Here is a 20,335-nt window from a genome sequence, read left to right on the forward strand (position 1 = left end):
GGGAGGAAAAAAATTGAATTAGTGGTCATATTCAACAAGCATAATAAGACTGGTATAAAACAACACTTCTCATATCTAATTTCGTATTGTTTAGAAGAAAAGATGTTTTTCATTCTTTAAAAGTCACCTGTCAGAAAAAGCCTCACCTGATGTGTTAATCTCTGTGTCAGCAGCGGCAGAGAATCAGCCACAAAGTGAAACTCATCTGGACTGATGCTCTGGCAGCAGTTTGCTGCTATGGCTAAAGCGTTCCTCTGAGCATTGATGCTGAAGAACTCTAAATATAAGAGGCAGTCGGCAAGTCCTCCCTGTGAATTAAGAGATATTAGTGGATGAGCAGCCATTTATACACTTATGCAAAATAGAATAAAACAGCTGGTGCAACTTCTGCAGTTGTACTTACGGCCTGTAGAATGGCTTTACTGTGCCTGCGGGATAACATTTCAAGAGCAGTGAGAGCCTGTTCTGCTACATCAATGCACTGAATGACTTGCAGCTGAAAAAAAAAGTAAAAAAAAATAATATTATTATTATTAATAATAATGTTTTTCCATTTCATTGGGGCCATATTTAAACACAAATATTAAAAACACAACCATTCTTACCTTTTCTAAAAACACAGGGATAGCATCAACAACCACAGCTGAGGAACGCGGAAGTGCCTCCATCATATAGGTTAAGGCCCGACATGCATGGTTCATCTGAATAGAAAAAAAAAAAATAAAGAAAGAAAGAGAAAAAGGAATACAACGTGAGATTGCAAATGGAAACATGCATGCAGTTTTTGCTTAAAGGAAACAACTTATAAAATGCATAGAAATAAATTCTCAGCACTGGCTACTACAGCTTATTTCCAATGAAGGGGAGTTAGAGGAAGTAGCCAGGCATTGCTATAATGGCATACATCTCTTTACATCTGGCTGGTACGCTGTGTATGGTGCAGTGCCTAGCTCCAGTGGTGGCAAACCTGAAGTAGGCTGATTGGTGACTATGACTTGAGTCCTCTACTGATCAACTATTGATGCCCAATACTTCTTTATGCGCCCAAAGAGATCAGCCCCTCACCTTCCCCCTCCCCTGCAATCAGCCACTACATGCGGAAAAGGTTTTAGACTGGTAAATGGACAGGACTACTATATTTACTATACTATATTACTATTTCTTCATGTACTTTTATCATTCCATTTTAAGCTTAGTGTTCCTTTAGCTTGATAAAGCAATGACTGCATGGTTATGAGGATTATATGTCACTGCATTAAAATACCAGACAAAGTATTACTTCAGAAAAAGTAATTAATCCAAATCCCTAGATTTAGCACTCGCTAAATTTGACAAAAATGAACCTAATCAACAAGACAAGGTAATAGAAGACAGCATCTAGCTGTAAGGGGAATCTAGCTTGGAAACAATAGAACTTACAATGTCAAAGTTGTGTTCCATCTGCAGCAAAGTTATCTGTAAAAATATAAAAGAAATAAGAAAAAAATACTGCCATTCGGTTTATATGTTTATCAAGGTGGAAAATCCAAATAATAAAAGTAGAAAATTCTCATATTTGATTATATGACCCAGCCTACCAGTGCAGGCACTACATTCTTCACAGGGAATCCTCCAAGCGTTTCTTCGTTTCCCATCACCAGTAATTGGCACATCTCAATGACAGCTTGAAGCTGCTGACTCTCATCTGTTGCTTGAAGACCCTGTAGCAACTGCTGTGCCTTGGAGCCTAAAAAGCAGAATACTTTATAATACCTTTCTTTGTACAGTCTAGGATTTTAGAACAGAGCACCCCTACTACTAGAACTATACCTGTGGTTCACAGGAACATATTATAGTAATAATTTTGCTAGGACACAGTACTGCACAACAAAGGCATGGTTATCATTAGCGTTTACTTACTCGCTCCACTTCCGATTGTTCGATGGAAGAGCTGGGACATACGAGGCCCAAGTGGTCCAAACAGATGAGGAGGAAGGCCTCGGGCTTCAAGGAGAGCTGCATCAGAAAAGAAACTTATACTTGGTGGGTCGAACACCATTTCTCTTAAAGGGGATTTTCTAAGTTTGATATACCCCTAACTGCATCGTGGGGTTCCAAATGTTGGGACTACCATCCATCTCAAGAACAGGGGTCCCCCTTCTTACTGACTGATGCAACAGCAGATCAAATATGTATTTAATACGTTCTACTTGGTTTTAAATAGCTGTGCACAAGGTATAGAGATCCCGGATTCTACCCCTGAACAAACATAGCCCTTCAGATGTGCTCAGCAATCATTGTATGGACTGCTCAGTGACAAAGATGTCAATAATGAGATGCATACTTCTACCTATTCATTTAAACCCATACCCACAAAAATTTAGTTACACATTATATGGTTCTTTCCACTCATTGAAGTTTATGGTATACTCCAACTCATGTTTTTTTTTTTTTTAGATATATGTGAGAGTCAGAAGAGGGAAAGGAATCTACCAGCCATTTATGGGACAGCCACAAGGTAAAATAATCCATGTGAGACCTATTATGCATATATATGATTATGAGAAGTCACTAAATATGGTCAGTGTCACTGCAAGCAAAACATCTTAAACATCCTAACTTGCTGATCAGTGGGAGCCACAAGAATGGGGGTCCGATGTACCCCAGTCAGACCCCTCATTACTTCCCCAAGATGAGCGGAAAAAAACGTCTGTTCTGCCCAATTCATCACTATGAAACAGACGGAGGTTGCAGAGCGCCGTACTCTGCCCTGTTCATCTCTATAGAGATGACGGAGATTGCCGACTGGACATACACAAAGTGCTGCGCTCACCTCAAGGAACGACTAGGGGTCGGACAAGGGTACATCAGACCCCTTGTTCTAGTGATCTGTGGAAGTTTTGGTGATGGGAACCCCACAGATAAGCAAGTTAGGTCCTATACAGATGATGGGGCCTAACTTGTGTTGCAGGAAAAACCCCTTTAATGAATATACCTATTGTATTGCTAGAGTCCAGCTCCTATATAGCTATATCTATTAAGTTAATATTTTTTTATTTCAGTTAACAATGCAGCAAAATTTAATTCATAAGCGTTAATGACATAACGTGAATGACAACCAGTGCAGGGTAGATCCTTGGTTACCTTGTAGTCTCCCCATTTCAGAGTCATCGCTCTCACTTTCTCCAGATGTCGTCATCCCCACAGCACCAGCTACAGAGCTAGAGGCTGGAGGGGAGAGAAGAGATGAAGATCTTTCGCCAGTGGTTCCTGTTAAAGTTGCAAGTCATGCTATTACAATATATTTGAAAGCTTATTTATCATGTCCTTCATGATTATATGTATGGAAAAGTTAAAGGAAATAAGAAGCAAGATAAAACAAATTTGGTTAAGTGCAAAGCCCCTTGCTTATAACGTGTGCCAGCCCTGCAGTAATAGGAGTGCGCTTGTTAGGTAACATCACACCCGACACTTGTTACTCTGTTGTGTCAAGTACATTTAATACACTTCAGGTCAACACAAAAGACGACTTCACAGAAAGTTCAATGGATCACATTGTGCAAGCAATAACAAGGCCATGTATTTTCATACACCCTGTACTCATTTACAGAAAGCTTTCACCACTGAAGGTAAAACATCTATAAATGTGAAATACCCATTTTGTGGGACTTTCACATAAGGATTTTTAATGGTATGGTTTACAAAGTGGAATCATTCGGAGTAAATTCTATGAGCAGAACCTATCAAATATTGATTGTAAACCAATATAAAAGATTATTTTTGTTATTATTATAGTTAACAACAACATTATTAATTATCCCTGTGTGTGTGGCCGTATGTTCTATAGAGAGGGGTGAGCAGTGCTTATCCCTCTTCTCCAGGGCGCCGCCGTATGCCCGCCCGTCTGTGTGGATGTACCACTAGGCCGCCTGCACACAAGTGATATTTTGTCAAAGTGCCATCTGTTAATTAAACTGACACTTTAGTTTTCTATGTGGGAGCTGTCAGGGTTGCAAAACTCAGTAGGTCCTATTCCAACCAAGTTTCTGCGGCTCATTGTCTTCTGCGGTCATAATCACATGAGCGGTCCTCACACGATAATGACACTGTCTGCAAACAGCCATGGGTCCTTTGAGATTTTACACTTTTCCAAGAACTGTGCCGCTTTGCATCTCTTACATCTGAGGGAAGTCATTGATATACACAGCAAGGCCACTGACTAATGTCTTACCAGTATCTCTTTTGTGTAGAGACAAACAAGGTTAACCTTGGTGAGCGGTGAGGTCCCATGCACACGTCCGCATGATAGCTGCCATGAGCTAATCGCAAAACTAGCAGCTAGTTCACAGCTGCCATAACATGTGGGCACAGGGAGCACATTTTTATCTCACCACACCGTGCCCAAGTCGAGTGGCAATGCCACATGAAATAGAGCAGGTCCTGTACCTGCCCGAATTATGGCGGTATGGCAACTTGGCTTGCCTACGGAGAGGAAAGGGATGAGTTGCGCACACCCCCTCCTCCTCCAGCCGGCTTGCAGCCCAATGTTTGTTGCTGTGGACTTGTGCATAAGGCCTGAGAGTGTAACACCACCTTGGTTTAAAGAGAATGCATCACCAAATTTCTTTGCAACTTCTTACAACTAGATTGCAATACTTTTCTGATCTATTTTTATGAGTGGAATACAAACCAATTTTTATTTTCTGTTCATGTTTCTGGGGGCTGCCACCTTAGCGGATCATTGGTCACAATTATATAATAAGCTATTGAGTCTACAGCCAATAACAGATGCAATGATGAAGGATTGTGGTTGGATAAGGGTATTTTCTATAAATGTGATATCTGAGTGTGCTCTCTATTGTAACACGATTTGTGACATATTTGTGACATTTTTATATTCCTATTTTTTATAAATGATAGGCACATGTAAATTCAATCTCAACAAAAGGTTACCTGCTGCTCCCTGGGCAGTATCATCTGTGCGTGCAGCCGAAGAATTGGCCCCTTCCTGATTATCAGGATCTGCCATCTTCTCCTGTCGGCGAGCTTCAGCTGCTGCTCGCTTGCCCAGGCCAGAGCCTCGCCGACTTTAAGGGGGAAAGAGAAAGAAAAAAATCAAATATTAAAGAATCCAGACTGATAAAAGGAGTGACTACATAAAATGAAAAAGACAAGATCTATGTATGTGCATCAGAATTGCATCAGACCATTATAAATCCCACAAAACTTCCATACAGCTATACTCCATACTAGTAGTACATTTTTCCCCCTCCAATTAATTGTTTAATTGAGAAAAATATAAAAGAACGCTTCTCAATTTTTGTCAGCCACGTTCCCCTCCTCCTCATAAGCTTGTGACTAGTTGTAAGACATCCAGCTGCAGCAGAAGCTTCCCCCTCTAGCCAGGTCTGGAAGGCACAAATATTGTTGTTAAAACCTGCTTTGTCAAGTTTTATGTACCAGTTGTGTGCCAGCTATAAATTAAACAGATACGTGGGAAATAAACACGTGCTATGCGGAATTTGTACAAGACTTTTTTTTTTTTTTTTTTTAAACATGGACCTCAGGTATTTTAAAAGTAAGGCTGGGTTCACACTACCGTTGCCCGCCGTACAGTAGCACGGCAGCGCGCGGGAAGAGGAGGAGAGCGCTGCTCACCCTCTCCCCTCTCCATAGGGAAACATGGCGCACGGCGCCGTATGCCCTGAAAAAATAGGACATGTTCTATTTTTTCACGGGGTACGGAGCGGTACCCGGTGCAGCACCGTACCGCTCCCGTAGGGCGCCGTGCGCCCATTGTCGTCAATGGGGGACATATATCGGCCGTACATACATCGGACGTATACAAGTCCCCCATGCGGCAGTGTGAATGCAGCCTAACAAAGAACTCAACCTCACATTCTCACTGGTCTGCGTTTGTACACAGAGGCTCAATGGTGACATCACATCAACAGTGCTCACCCACTACAGCCTAAGGCCCCTTTCACACAAAAGTTTTAATTTTCTGGTTGTATGCTGTACGTAACATACCGTCTCTGTACTGGCAGCATCCACATGCATTTCAATGGGCAATACATCCATCCATAGTGTACACAGGGAAAAGTGCGCCCGTGCACTCCTCCCACTCTCCGACATGTGGCTGTGTGCTTGAAGCCTTGGTGAATCACAGACTGTGCAGTGTATGGTTTCATGGACAGACCACACCATCAGGGATGCAAAGCATGAGTTGCACTCCCTCCCCCATCACCCCCAAAGTGTTAAGATTACCGTTCAGCCCTCACATGCTAATATGAAACTACCCAAATACAGGAGCTGTAGCAGGCACTCCATTGGATTACTATACTTTTGCAGCAAGGGGGCTCATGCCTTACTGGACCTGGGTCTAGAGATGAGCTGGAGTTTCTCTCGGTCTTAGGCATTATTCACACTGCCGTTGCCCGCCGTACCGGCAGCGCACAGGGAGAGGAGGAGGGGGTGAGCGATATGGGCTACAGTGCTATTTTTTGGCGTTATAAATAATTAAAGAGTTTCCATTTACCATTCATTGTCCAAGAGTCGATAAAGGAATACCCTAGCGCAGTGGTGGCGAACCTTTTGGAGACAGAGTGCCCAAACTACAACCAAAATCCACTTATTTACCGGGAAGTGCCAACATGGCATTTTAAGCAGTAACTTATTGTTATCTGTTCATCCACATCTTTCAATCCTATCGACCCCCTGAGGCCACCAATACAGTTGAAAGAAGGAGAGCAAATTCAGACTCTCGTTGTAGCTTCTTCTCCAGGGTCTCTCTGTAGAGGAAAAATGGTTAGTCCAGCAGGAAGACCTCCAAAGATATTGCAGTTCTGTCAACACCTGTACTGCCAGGTACTTGCTGGATTTGGTCCTATTTGGTGAACTCTGTCCTGGGGTGATGGTCTGAGTGCCCACAGAAATGGCTGCGAGTGCCACCTCCGGCACCCGTGCCAAAGGTTCGCCACCACTGCCCTAGCGTATACCAAAACATAGTAGACTAATCAAACCTTTTAAAAACGGACTTTAGCATACCTGGTGCTAGCACAGGAGCCCGTGGTCTTTTGTCTTGTGCTCCGCCGCAGACTGGGGAGCTCAGCAGGCGGCGACTCACTGCGCTTTTTAGTGGATTTTCTCAAGTCTAAAGTGCAAGGAAAAATAATGTAAGCAAAGATATACATCTACAGCATCTAAAACGTACTTTATACAGTAACAAGATACACATATTACAAGTTTGGACGTCCGTTCTAAACAGACTCACACAAAAAACACTGAATGCAAGAGAATAAATCTTGTTTGTTGCAGTACCCAAAAATCAAAAACTTAAAGAGTCAAAACTGGGTCTAGGCAATAATCGTTGGGTATTCTGAATATAGAAGGTCATAGGGTGGAGCACAGCAAGCAACTAGTACAATAGGGGGAAGACCAGAAGACAGATTTTTAGAAAAGGGCACTTAAGATTGGTGTCCACAACAATGCTCATCAACCACCATGCCACCTACTTGAAGTGGACCTATCAGGGTGATTGGGGACACCAAATCACTCACAGGTGCTTAGTGTCCCAGATTGCAGTGTATCATCTCAGCTTTTTTTTTGTTTAATTACATCACCTAACACTTATATCTACCTAGATAAGAGCTATCAGAACCATTCTTAGTGCTTTAATTGCTTTTGCTTTGCTGTGTATTTACTATTCCGGCGCCTTAGGATACAAACCAAGGTTTTTTTTGGGAGATATTGGATACAAAACCAAAAGATTGGATGCAAAGAACCCAAATACCTTGAGCGGTCTGATTTTAATTCTCAGCAGCTTACAGCATGCCCTTTGTGTGTGCTGAACTAATGAGCTAATGATAACCTTGTGACGTAGCAACCCATCTTCACGAGGCATTAATCACACAAGAATGTGTGGACCACTCCCCAGGGAAATACTGGTTTGTCTGGACGTAAGGTTATAAAAGAATTTATAAGAAGCAAATATACCAATTATATTTCAACTTAGGCCAGACCTTTCCGAATATTGGACTATTCAAGCAAGAAGCGGAAGGGACAGTTTAGAGTTGGGGTTTAGTATAAGCAAAATTATGCTCCCTGGACCCAAACAGATCCAAAATACCTCTCTTTACTTCAATTATCACCCACCTGCCTCACAGGGAACATTAGCAGTTTCAGGTCTAGAACAGAGCTCCCTCCCCAATGCCACAGAGTAAGCGACAATTTACATGGACCTGTAAAGTAACATGATGGCTGACTGCCACCGCATTAGGACTTATTCACACTGCCGTCTGCAGGTCCCTATAGACGGCAAAAGCGGCATGGCGGGGATCTGGTGCCACACTTGTGTGGCACCGATCCGGGCCGCACACCGCAAAAAGATAGAGCATGCTGTTTTCTATGGAGGGAGGAGGGGTCACCTCCTCCTCTCCAGCACACGGCGGGCATACCGCGTGTGAATGTACCCTTAACTTGATTAAAACTACATTATTTACATGTACAAGATTAAATGAATCTAAAAGTTAGTTCGAATTTTAGAACTTCATAGAAGTTCAAGGCATGCCAAACCAAAATTCCAGATGAGCATAGTCAACTTTGTAATATACTGTAGTAAACAAATCTGTTTGCGTCCTCCTTTTCCCCCTTAAGCAGTTAGTGGATACAGGACATAAGAGATTGATACAAACAGCGGAGAGATAAAGGAACCTGATAAGTCAGCTCTCTGAGGAGATTAGTTATTAGGTTACTCTGCTCACTACTGGAGAAATAAGCAGAAAAATAAGCAAAGTTTACAAAGTTTACTATTATCAACTGCTCCCGTTCACCACCACTAAACTAGCATTTAAATTGCATCTCCATTGCAGATTGTTGTATGTATGGGCACTAAATACAAAGCCTTCACACAAGAACAAGCCCTTGCAACAAACAAAAAACAGCATAGCTATAACCTTACATGCCAAAACGTATGACATTCCCTTTATTGATCAAGAATTTTCACACCCAACTCTATTCGTTTACTCCTTTTGCTCTGGTTAATGCTTTCTGCCATTTTTGTTTGAAAACTATGTTTATGGTACACCCTCATTTTACAGAATTGCAAAACTGATAATGGTATAAAGAACAAATATTTGTCTATATCAGACAATCCTTTGTATAATATTGACTGCCTAGAGACCATAATGCCACTTCAGTCAATACCCTGGATATCTGAATATCTCAGAGCAAAATAGACAATACAGGCGATCCCCTACTCAAGAACACCCGACTTACATACGACCCCTAGTTACAAACGGACCTCTGGATGTTGGTAATTTACTGTACTTTTGCTTTAGACTATAATAATCAGCTGTAACAGTTATCACAGGTGTCTGCAATGAAGCTTTATTGTTAATCCTGGTTCTTATGACAACCCAACATTTTTAGCTTGGCTTGGGCTACAATTGTAAAATATACAGATCCGACTTGCATACAAATTCAACTTAAGAACAAACCTACAGACCCTATCTTGTACGTAACCCGGGGACTGCCTGTACACATCCTCCATTGGGCATAAATAATGCTGGCTACCTCTCATACTCATCCCCCTTTAGTATGCTATATATTTTAGGCAAATCGCCCCCTAATTGAATGCAATGGGGTACAAACGAGGGGTGTCAACAGAGAACATATTCTCACTTTGCGGAGTACGTCTATTGGGTCAGAAGAGTTTTACTCACCAACAGTGAACCATCTTTAGGACAGAAAGGCTATACAGTCCCACGTAGCAATGGAAGCGGGCAAAATTAACGCTTTAGGTGAATTTATCATTTGATCCATGTTGAGACTCTTGAGGACTAAGCACGGAGAGCGGCTGATAAAACATACCATTTAACATCCCAATTCTAGAGCCAGTGCCGAGAACTAGTGATGATCCAGTCGTACAAGTTATTGTATGCAGTGAAATACCACACAGAGAGAAGACGACAGACTGAGTCACAAACAGCTCAGATCCTCAACATAGTGTTTAGGCTGCATATAATACACACACTCATTCGGGGACTATTTAGATTTCACCCCATCCTGAACTATTAACAATCTCACATTCTTACACCCTCTGCCTGGCTATGCACATGTTGATAACTATTTTTTGCCCTCTGGCTGCTGGGCATAGCAGTGGCTTTATGGTTTTCCCATACATGCTTCCATCCACAATAATGGCCTGTCTATATCAGGGTAAACACCTGCTTTAAATACCCTTCCAAAATAAAAGACATCTAAAGAGTTGAGCCTATTAGAATTCTTAAGTTATGTGAAGTTCAACATTAGGATGTTATGACAAGTGCAATAAAATCTGAGACTTCTCAGAGGAATATTTAAAAAATCATATATATTCCCAGCAACGCAATATTCTTTTGGACTTTGATCCTATCCCTTGTCATATCACAATAAAAATGGAGACCTATATAAAATTACAAAAGGGAATTTTATAAGCTTTCCTGGAAATCAGGCATCCTTCCTCACAATCCAGACTATGACTACAACACGAGCCTCCCTCCCCTCTGTTCACATGTGGCATTAAGCGCATGCGTTTTGAACCGCAATACAAACAGCCAAGAAGAGGAGATTTGCCCAATTACATTGCACCTACATAACGCACACATTAACACAGCGTTAGCAAACAGGTATATTAACACGTGTAAATATTGCATTAACACAATGTAAATGAGCAAATTTCCTCTTCTCTGCTTTTGTAAGGAGTCTCAAAAAGCATGTGATAACACCTCACGTGAATGAAAATATCCTACAGTCTTTGCAAAACTTCTTGCCACAGGAATATTAACTATAGTTATTCATTTATAGTTTTTTTTTACCCCCTTGTTCTTTCAGTTCTTGTTTCTCTGTATGAATATAGTCTGGGCAGCTTATTCCAATGATTTGCTTTACAGCAGACACCTTCATACTAAACCAAGTCATACCGAGATTCAGTGGGATAAAATTCAACACGTCTGCGATAGGGAGATTATGGGGGAAATTTATCAGAAGTGTCCAAGGCACAACTTTTCTAGGTACCCATGAAAACCAATCAGAGCTCAGCTTTTGTTTTGCCACGGCCATTTATAAAATTAAGCTGAACTCTGATTGGTTGCCATGGGCAACTAGGACAGTTCTGCTCCCAGACACTTCTGATCTACCCCCCCCCCCCCATGATTGGGTTAGGGCGCTGTCACACAGTGTGTTCTTGGATCGTTTTCAACCACACTTAAAACGCATGCATTGTATCCAGCTGACAATATACTTGGTTGCAACTTCACCACTATGATCCTACGGCACAGAGTACACACCACATTTTAACTTCATCTCAAAAGTGATAAGAACTGACTCGCCTGGATAACCTAGTAATTGCATGGATGCACATGAGCATTTTTTTTTTTTTCACCGAAAAAGTTTTGGCTTATGGACACATACAAATTGCTTTAGTAAGAGATCAGTGAAAATCCACTAAAGACAGAAAGACAAACCCAATCTTTTTAATGTTTATTTTTATATCAAATCTAAGGAAAGGGGGAGTGATTTGAACTTTTAGGTCAGTCATGGCAAACCTTTTAGACACAGAGTGCCCAAACTACAACCAAAACCCACATATGGGTAACTACTACCCACACGCAGTAACTTATGACTCCGTGCTCTTTCACAGGTTTAAATTGTGTAGGACCCTGAGGACACCAATACAGTAGAAAGAAGAAGAGGTTTGGATTATCATTGTAGCTTCCTTCTAGGATCCTGGGCTGCCTGGGAATGCAAGAGGCCTTGAGTCCTGTCTGGCGAACTCTGCCCTGGGGTGATGGCCGGGTGCCCATATAGAGGGCTCCGAGTACCACCTCTGGCACCCGTGCCATAGGTTCGCCACCACTGTTTTAAGTTTTTCTTTTTTTTTTTACCCAACATGATCCTAACAATTACTGCAATACTACTGTACCGCAGTATATGGGGAATTTCTTAGATGAGCACGCCTAGGCATCCAGCATCAACACTATATAGAGCCCAGAACCAATCATGCAGGTTTCACCATAAAGGGGTTTGCCCATGAAAGAAAATTCTCAAATTTAAACCCCCTTGTGACGATTACACAAAGATAAAATTTTAACCCCCTTACTTTACAATGCTACTCTGTTTTATTGCTGTTTTAGCTCCTCATTGATGGTCAGTATAAGTTTGTGTGTGGGCAGGAACTCTCTAAGCAGACACATTCTGATCTCTCTAGTTCTGTGTGAGATTGTGAGCTGAGAATGTGCTTCGATGATCAGTGTACAGGGTTCATATACACTTTCATTTCGCTTCTGAGCATTCACTAGTATCATAGAAAAAGAGATGAGACAGATGAGATCCATGATGTGCATATTAGATTCTTAGCTCTGTTACATCTCTGTCACAACATACTATTAGATCTGACGTGCCTCCCCCTCCCCTGGATAAAGGCCTTATCTGCTTGTAGCTTTACTCTCCTCACAATTTTATTAAGGGTTGCGCAGTGCAATTTTGTTGGACTGTGCAAGCTATTTTCGCCATGAATAACGCGCACATGTATTTAAGTGTCTGCGTCAAGATGGGTCGCATGTGACCCTTTTTGGGCGCAGCTGCCTTCCATGTGCGTATTTAACTTTCAAATTGTGTCAAACACCCTATGTTAAAGGTGCACCACAAAAAAAGATGATGAACTCAGACGAACCATTACAGGGAAACGCCAGATTAATGATTTCTGGGCCACGATCTTAGTGAATCGCTGCATGCAGCATTATAGAGGGACAATGCCCTTTTAGTGAACTGTCCAAATTCGTAAGTAAATGTGCCCCAATGTGTGTGTTGCTTGCCGGCAAAAAGTCTGTGAGAGCTCGTCCTCTGGCTCAGCGCAGAGTCAGACAGAAGAACAATGGGGCACATTTACTATAGGCTTTACACGTTCTTTCTAGCGTAAACTGCTTGCACAGGTATTTAAGTAGTGTCTGCACCACAAATGTGTCGCACAGCTGCCCAAGGCACCATGAGATACAAATTAGGGTGCGTTCCTGTGCTCAGTCGGACCTTGTGCCTGATTTAACATGCAAAGTCTGTTCCACGCCCCTGTTTAAGGTGCACCATAAAAGAAAAATAAAGTTGGTGGTGAACTCCATCGGGCCAGTGCAGGGAAGCAACAGATTCATGATTTCTTGCGCACGTTCTTAATGAATCTGGTGCACCCAGCGTTATACTCGGGCAGAGCACTATCAGTGCCATTTCCTACATTCTTAGTAAATGTGCCCCAGGTTGGACTTTTGACGAAAATATAACATTTCAGAGATAACAGGATAAAAAAAAAAACGCATTCTGTAATTCACTGAGTATATTTAAGAATCTTGTCTTTGTGGGAATAGCACTTTAACCCCTTGAGGACGCAGCCATTTTGTAGATTAAGGCTCAGTCCCATTTTTTGGATTCTGACTTGCGTCGCTTTATATGGTTATAACTTTTGAACACTGTTACTTATCAAAGTGATTCTGAGATTGTTTTTCCGCACATGTTGTACTTCATTTTAGTTGTAAATTTTGGCTCATAAGTTTTGCGTTTATTTACAAAAAAATAAAAAAAAATGTATTTTAAAAAAATGTGCCATTTTCGAAATCATTGGGTTTTCAGGCACATAGATTTACCACCTAAATAAATTGCTTAATAACATTTCCCATAATGTCTACTTTACATTTTCATAATTTTTGAAATGTCTGGATAATTTATTTTTATGTCACGCGGCTTACAAATAGATTATCGTTTTCCATATTTTCAGAATTTACTATTTTGGGGATAAATACAGTTTTGAATGAAATTTTACATATTTAGCATCAAAACCCCCCATATATCCAACCCATTTTCTCAACCTATCAGAAACAGCTTTTACAAAGATTGTTAACCCCTTGAGATCTCCATAGTAATTGAATCAAAATGGAGGCGAAATTTAGAATGGTGAAATTTAGATGGTTATATGTTCATTTAGCCCTAAAATTTACACATTTCCAAAAGATAAAACCCACCATGCAATTTGTTCTGCAATTTCTCCCGAGTACAGAGACTGTAGCTGCAAGGATTTTAGTTTCCTCATTGTGGCCCCTTTTGTAGGCTATAAAATTTTAGTTTTTCGTTATTGGGGCCATGTGATGGCATTTTTTTTTTTTGCAGGATGAGATGCTTTTTCCAGTGTTACCATTTTGGGGTTGGTATCCCTTATTGTTGAAAATTTGGGAACTTTTTTTTTTTTTAGGGCAGGAGTAGAAAAGCATAAATTCTGTACTGGATTTTTTACTTTTTTTGGTGTTCACCATATAGCTTAATAATCATGTTATCTTTATTCTATGGGATGATACAAATACAGGGAAACAAGACATGAATATTTTTTCTTAAGTTTTACTAAATTTGTCAAATAAAACAAATCTATCATTTTTGCATCGCCGTCTTCCAAGTGGCATAAAATTTTAACTTTTTTGGCTACAGAGCTGGTTGATGGCTTTTTTTTGCGGGACATGTTGTACTTTGCATTAGTATCATTCTGGAGTACATGTTTTTTTTTATCCCTTTCTTATTGCATTTTTTGTGAGATTGAAAAGGTAAAAATCATTATTTTTGGAGGGTTTATAACAGTTTTTTTGCACAGCGTTCATCGTGCAGGTTCAATAATTATTTACTGTTATTCTATGGGTTGTTACGGACGCGGTGATACCATATATGTGGGGTTTGTGTTATGATTTAGACTTTTTTGTGTTGTATGTCTCTTTGTGTGTTATGGGGATTATGGGCTTTTTTATTGACTTCTTGCTTTATTTTTTATTGAATTTATCAGAGCCCACTCCGACCGCAGGTGTTACACTGGAGTGTCCGCTATTAGTTATAGCCGGCACCCCGTATTTCCCGATGCCGGTTCGGCTCAGATATTGAGCAGAACCGGCATCGGCTCTGCGTCCCATATATCTGACGCTGAGCACTAAGTCAGCATCCGAAGGGGTTAAACCTTCAGAAAATTTTGGAAACGCACAGCAAATCAATGGACCAAATATTCTCCAACAAGGTATATAACGTGGGTTAAATAGCAGACAATTACATAGCCTTGTAGATTTATGTCCAAAGAGCCAAAGACAGAAGACCTGAACATCACAACCAGCTATTCCACTATGGAGCAATAGCCAATAAGATATAGCTACTTTATGCACATAATATAACCAACATAAACAAAGTTCACTAGTTTTCTAAGGGCATAGAAAGAATGTAATTAAAATCCTTGCAGGAACAATTACAAATTCCTGTATTTTTCCACAAATCACCACTATTCATCAAGTCTAAAAACCTACACTTCAAATCAAACATCAAACCCAAGCATATTCAGCAAAAAAGTACCAAAAATCGACATTTGGTAACATTTACCATCAAAATTTGCCTAAATTAACAAGTAAATTGCCGAGATAAGTGCCTCATAAATTACATAAAACCTTGGTGTTCTGCATCAATCAGGTCACTCACCATCAAATTCTATACGGCTTTATAGCAAAGCCCCTATAATCTCTCATCACAGAATGACAATGCAAGAGAGATCATGACAAAAACTTACTTGCTAGTTTTGCCTGTAATCCGGAGGGTCCAGGTTTTGATGTCTCAGCCTTGGAAGATCCCGGAAGGGAAAGTTTTGTTTTAGGAAGGCTGACTTTTGGGCTGAATCGAGATGTCCAATCAAACTTTGAAGAGCTGCTGGCTTTGGCCTGTTCTTTTTCTCGACTGCTTCTCCGAGGGCTTGGACTTGAGGCAGAGCGGGATCGTCTGGCCTTGTTCTGATCTTTCCCTTGTTTAACACGGGCTCCTGGGGGTGCAGTAGAAGAGACAGAGGCGACGGCAGAGGAAGAAGAGGAGGAAGTAGAAGCAGAAGATGAGGAATCAGTAATATTGCTACACCCAGCTTTGGCTGAGGTGGCCGATTTTGAAGCCAGCTTGGTGGGTTTAGGAGGCCTGTCTTCTGCACCAGTCGCTAGTACGGCTGCACTGCTGCTCTTCACACTAGAGGAATTATCTGTCCTTTTTCTTTTGTGCAGCGGGGCGGTACCGGGGGCTCCACCCTTCCTGCCGTATGCTTTGCTTGTTGATGGCAATGATGTAGGTGGAGCCGAATGCTCCTGGTCAATTTGTCTCTTCTTAGGTTTATTATTTGGTCGCCGCGTCCCAGCAGAGGGCTCGACGTGCTGAAGTGCTTTGGGTTTCTTAGCAGAGCTAGGGGAGTTGGTCCGGCTATAATCAGGGCTGGCGCTACGCTTCACCCCACGAGAGGTTTCTTTCTTAGGCCTTTGAATTTCTGATGTGCTACTTTGTTCTGGATCTTCAGGTTGTGATATTAAAACAGAAGAGGAGGTACAGCCCCTGCAGGGAGGAGAGACGACAAGTTAACATACAGGGTTTTTTTCATAATATCAGAAAGAAGTTACAATTGTAATTTGTATACAGGCGGTCCCCTACTTAAGAACCCCTGACTTACAGACGACCCCTAGTTACAAACGGGCCTCTGGATGTTGGTAATTTATTGTACTTTAACCTTAGACTGCTATAATAGTTATTAAAGTTATCTGCAATGAAGCTTTCTTGTTAATTCTGGTTCTTGTGACACAATCTAACATTTTTAAAATCCTTTTGTCACAAAGACCAAAAAAAAATTTGGCTGGGATTACAGTTATATAATATACAAGTTCGACTTGCATACAAATTCAACTTAAGAACAAACCTACAGAACCTATCTTGTACGTAACCCGTGGACTGCAACAGATAGAAGACAGAGTTTTGACTAATTAAATGTTGCAGCGCGTTTTAAAAACCTTGTGTTAACATCTAAAACGCACCCGTAATAATTGAAAATTAATTTCTTGTGATCCTAAGGATACAATTCATTAATTATAATAGAAAGCAAAATCTTATAAGAAAGACTTGTATAGATTTTACTCTAATTCACCAACTTAAATTTGTAACCAAAAGCAATTGGTATTTGAATAATGTGCAGTTTTTTTTTTTTTAAATAAGATTTAACTGGACAATAAATAGATTTTAGGCAGGAGTTTATTCCTACTATATTCTTACTATAGGCATTACTCCCTGACTGGTACATGGCTTCTTATATCAAACAACTCATTACTCTTGTGATGCAAACGAATGGTGCAACTGTGTGATATCACATGAACAGGGACCTGTGTTTATCCACAGGAAGTAAACAATAAAAGTTCCTGTTAAACAGCAAGCAGAGATGTAAAAAACCATGAAGAATTGATAGAGAAAGTAAACTGGAAAAAATTGTACAACTTTTCATTACATAAACAATATCAATTATTAGCCTAGAATTTGTTTAAAGTGGACAACCCCTTTAAAGAGGGCCTATCAAGACCTTTGCAGCTTTATAATCACGGAACATGAAATATTTTCTTTTTCCTCTTCTAGCTTCCGCTGCTTAGCTACAATCACCGCTGCCAATTTCGGCACCCAATGCCAGTGTAGCGTTCGGTGGAAGTCTCCACTGCTCAGAGTCCTTCACAAATCATAGAAACTGAATAGGGGATACATCCCACATGAGAGTTCAATAACAATGGGTGCAGAAATGTCACCAACTGCAGACAAACATGGTAGGAGAGGAAAAGGATGTGAACGGCCCTCATTTGATGTTGCATTCATACATGGCGTTTACATTGCGTTTTATAACATGTACACATTCAATAACAATGCATTCACATAATGTTAACAGCAATGAAATTCTGTAAATCTTCACAGCCGTTTCAAAGCGTAAATGCCACCTGTGGAGGCAGCCTTAAGGTGATGCCAAATATGGCATCTGTTTAAAAACGCATGCAATTGCCGATTGGCAGCTTTACCATGCGTTTCAAAACAACCAAACACATGGTAAACAGTAAAAAAAAGCATGCTTAAAAATGGACCAAAAACGCCATGTGTGGCATCACCCTAAAAGTAGTTTTTACATTCTAAAGTAACTTTATTATGTGCATCATTAAAAGAAAATGTTTCCACATTGGGGGTGCATCATATATTCATTTTAAGCATTTGACAGAAAAAGAAAAATGTTTAGTGTATTATTTAGCAGGAAAAAAAAGCAAGCAGGAAAAAGGAGCAAGCCATTACTATTCCTGAAATAAGACAACCTAAGAACATGCAGCATTTACTGGAGACCTGACAAGGAAATACATGCATGAATCCTTTACTAAAACCTGGTGTATTTCTCCACCAATATCACTACAAAGACATTTCACTACCAATGCTATACAAGTTTATAAAGTAGTTAGTAAAGTTACCTTTTAGAGCTGTTTCCCCTGGACTGGCCAGTAGCTGTATTAGACTGCACTTTGGGGGTCTTAGAAAGTGCCTTTCTGCTCTCAGGAAGGCTAGGGGTCTTATGTTCTGCCTGCTCTAACTGGGACCTGTTGCTGGAAAACCAAGAGAGAACTGCATCAGAAGATACAGGAAACACAGATCCCTCCTACAAGTGTAGAAACATGACTTGGAAGTAGCCATGGTGCATGATAAAATTCTAGCAACATGGCTGTGCTGCAAATGTATATTTGTTTATGGCTATGACAATCCCCCTTTATCACAGAAAAGTGCAACTGTCCTGGACTTACAGTTTATTCTCCCCACAAATGTTATAATCTTTAGAATATTTAGCAGGTAAAAGATAGAGGTTAGAAAGTCTCCTAAACAGTTTGTAAAAATCCAGAGCAAGCATGTCGACAGAACGTTCAGCCAAAAGCCCAAGTATTTGTATGTACATCACGTTAGACAATCACATAAAGCTAGGTAGAAAGGCTCCCGGAGGGGACACCATGATGCTGCAGTTTTGTGACATTTACTTACCTTCCTCCTGCAGTGTCCTCTTGCGGCTGGGCCCCGGCAGTGTTCCTCTGTGAACGTCGCAGTGACCCCCCTGGATTGTTATTAGGCCGGCTGGACATTGGCACCTCTCTCCTGAAGGGACATACCCTTTCTAGACACTACCATTCACTGCAAAAGAGAAAGAAAACAAAAAATGGTCAATATATTTTAGCACTACAAAAAGACAAAGTACAGAGATGCACAACTTTGACTCCAGTTACAGCAAATGGATAAGTAAACATTAAATTTCTTTTCAGAAAGCTGCAAGTGACAGGACAGGAGTCATCATGTTACACGGTGCTGCTTCTGGTACAGGTTCCCTGCAACCAGGAACTCATTCCCAAAAGACAATTACAAAGTTACAAAGAAGATTTTAGTCTCTAGTATTTTAAATCTAGTGGAATTAACCCATTAAGGGAAAGGGAGAATCTTAACTCTCACTGTTCACAGATTATCTTTAGGCTACATTCACACGATGTATCCCCGCCGTTCTGTAGTATTGCAGGCAAACTCCGGCGCCGGGGAGAGGAGCAGGGGAGGAGAGCTGTTCACCCCTTCCTTCTCCATAGTAATATATACGGCACACAGCACTGCATTCCGGAGAAAGTTAGGACATATCCCATCTATCTCCCGGCTATCGAACGGTACGGTGCTGCACCATATCGCTCCCGTAGAGAGCCGTGCGCCCATTGCCGTGTATGGGGCCGTATATACGTTCCCATACGATCGTGTGAATGAAGCCTTAGGCTGCATTCACACTGCCGTTGCCCGCTGTACCGTAGCACGGCAGGCAACGGTAGCGCACAGGGAGAGGAGGAGGATGTGAGCGCAGCAGCGCCGTACTACCGAGAAAGATAGGACATGTCCTATCTTTTTCCGGGGTACGGAGCGGTACGGTGCCGCTCCTGTTGGGTGCCGTGTGCCCATTGCCGTCTATGGGGGACGTATAGCGGACGTATATACGTTCCCCCATACGGTAGTGTGAATGTAGCCTTAGAGCGCAAGAAATACTTTTGTTTCAATTAACAATTTGAGAGATGAGGCAGCAAGAATAAATAAGTACTGGGGGAGATTTATTACCACATTGTTTCCTATACCAACTTTTTAAAATAAATAAATCATCCCATAATTTGGGATAGCCAAAATACTATAAGCAGGATTCATGTTGTTCACTTTCAAATGGACCCAAAATCCACATCTCTTCAAATTCAATTGAAATCTGCACAGCACATACAAGGTGTGGAGGTTTTTGTGAAGAGATGTATACATAGAAGAAACCGGTCACTTATTAATGAGGCTACTGGTTTGGAAATATGCTGTAGAAATTTGAGACTCAGCCTCAGATTTTTGCGCGTCAATTTTTCTATCCACTGTGTGAACACACTCTCCGGATTAGCTGTATAGAATTCCATACAGGCGGCCTAAGGGAGATAAATATATGGCATTT

At 41.1% G+C, this 20,335-nt stretch overlaps 1 protein-coding gene across 8 annotated transcripts in view; it reads right to left on the reverse strand.

Moving 5' to 3' along the window:
- The window catches only part of TRIP12 (thyroid hormone receptor interactor 12), a 64,294-nt gene that overhangs the window by 20,041 nt on the left and 23,918 nt on the right, over window positions 1–20,335 (reverse strand). For 3 of the 8 annotated variants that reach the window (XM_072143363.1, XM_072143365.1, XM_072143362.1), the window contains exons 2-13: window positions 18,871–19,017; window positions 18,312–18,443; window positions 15,590–16,386; window positions 7,027–7,132; window positions 4,933–5,066; window positions 3,124–3,249; window positions 1,900–1,995; window positions 1,578–1,726; window positions 1,420–1,455; window positions 606–701; window positions 404–496; window positions 147–308 (exon numbers count right to left, since the gene is read on the reverse strand). In XM_072143363.1, the coding sequence (XP_071999464.1) occupies window positions 147–308; window positions 404–496; window positions 606–701; window positions 1,420–1,455; window positions 1,578–1,726; window positions 1,900–1,995; window positions 3,124–3,249; window positions 4,933–5,066; window positions 7,027–7,132; window positions 15,590–16,386; window positions 18,312–18,443; window positions 18,871–18,968 (2,025 nt within the window). In that variant the 5' untranslated portion in view covers window positions 18,969–19,017. The remainder of the gene's footprint in view (window positions 1–146; window positions 309–403; window positions 497–605; window positions 702–1,419; window positions 1,456–1,577; window positions 1,727–1,899; window positions 1,996–3,123; window positions 3,250–4,932; window positions 5,067–7,026; window positions 7,133–15,589; window positions 16,387–18,311; window positions 18,444–18,870; window positions 19,018–20,335) is intronic. The other 5 variants (XM_072143366.1, XM_072143364.1, XM_072143369.1 and 2 more) reach the window with 3 other exon arrangements.

The sequence above is a fragment of the Engystomops pustulosus genome, chromosome 3 (genome assembly GCF_040894005.1).
Source record: "Engystomops pustulosus chromosome 3, aEngPut4.maternal, whole genome shotgun sequence".
Classification (NCBI taxonomy): domain Eukaryota; kingdom Metazoa; phylum Chordata; class Amphibia; order Anura; family Leptodactylidae; genus Engystomops; species Engystomops pustulosus.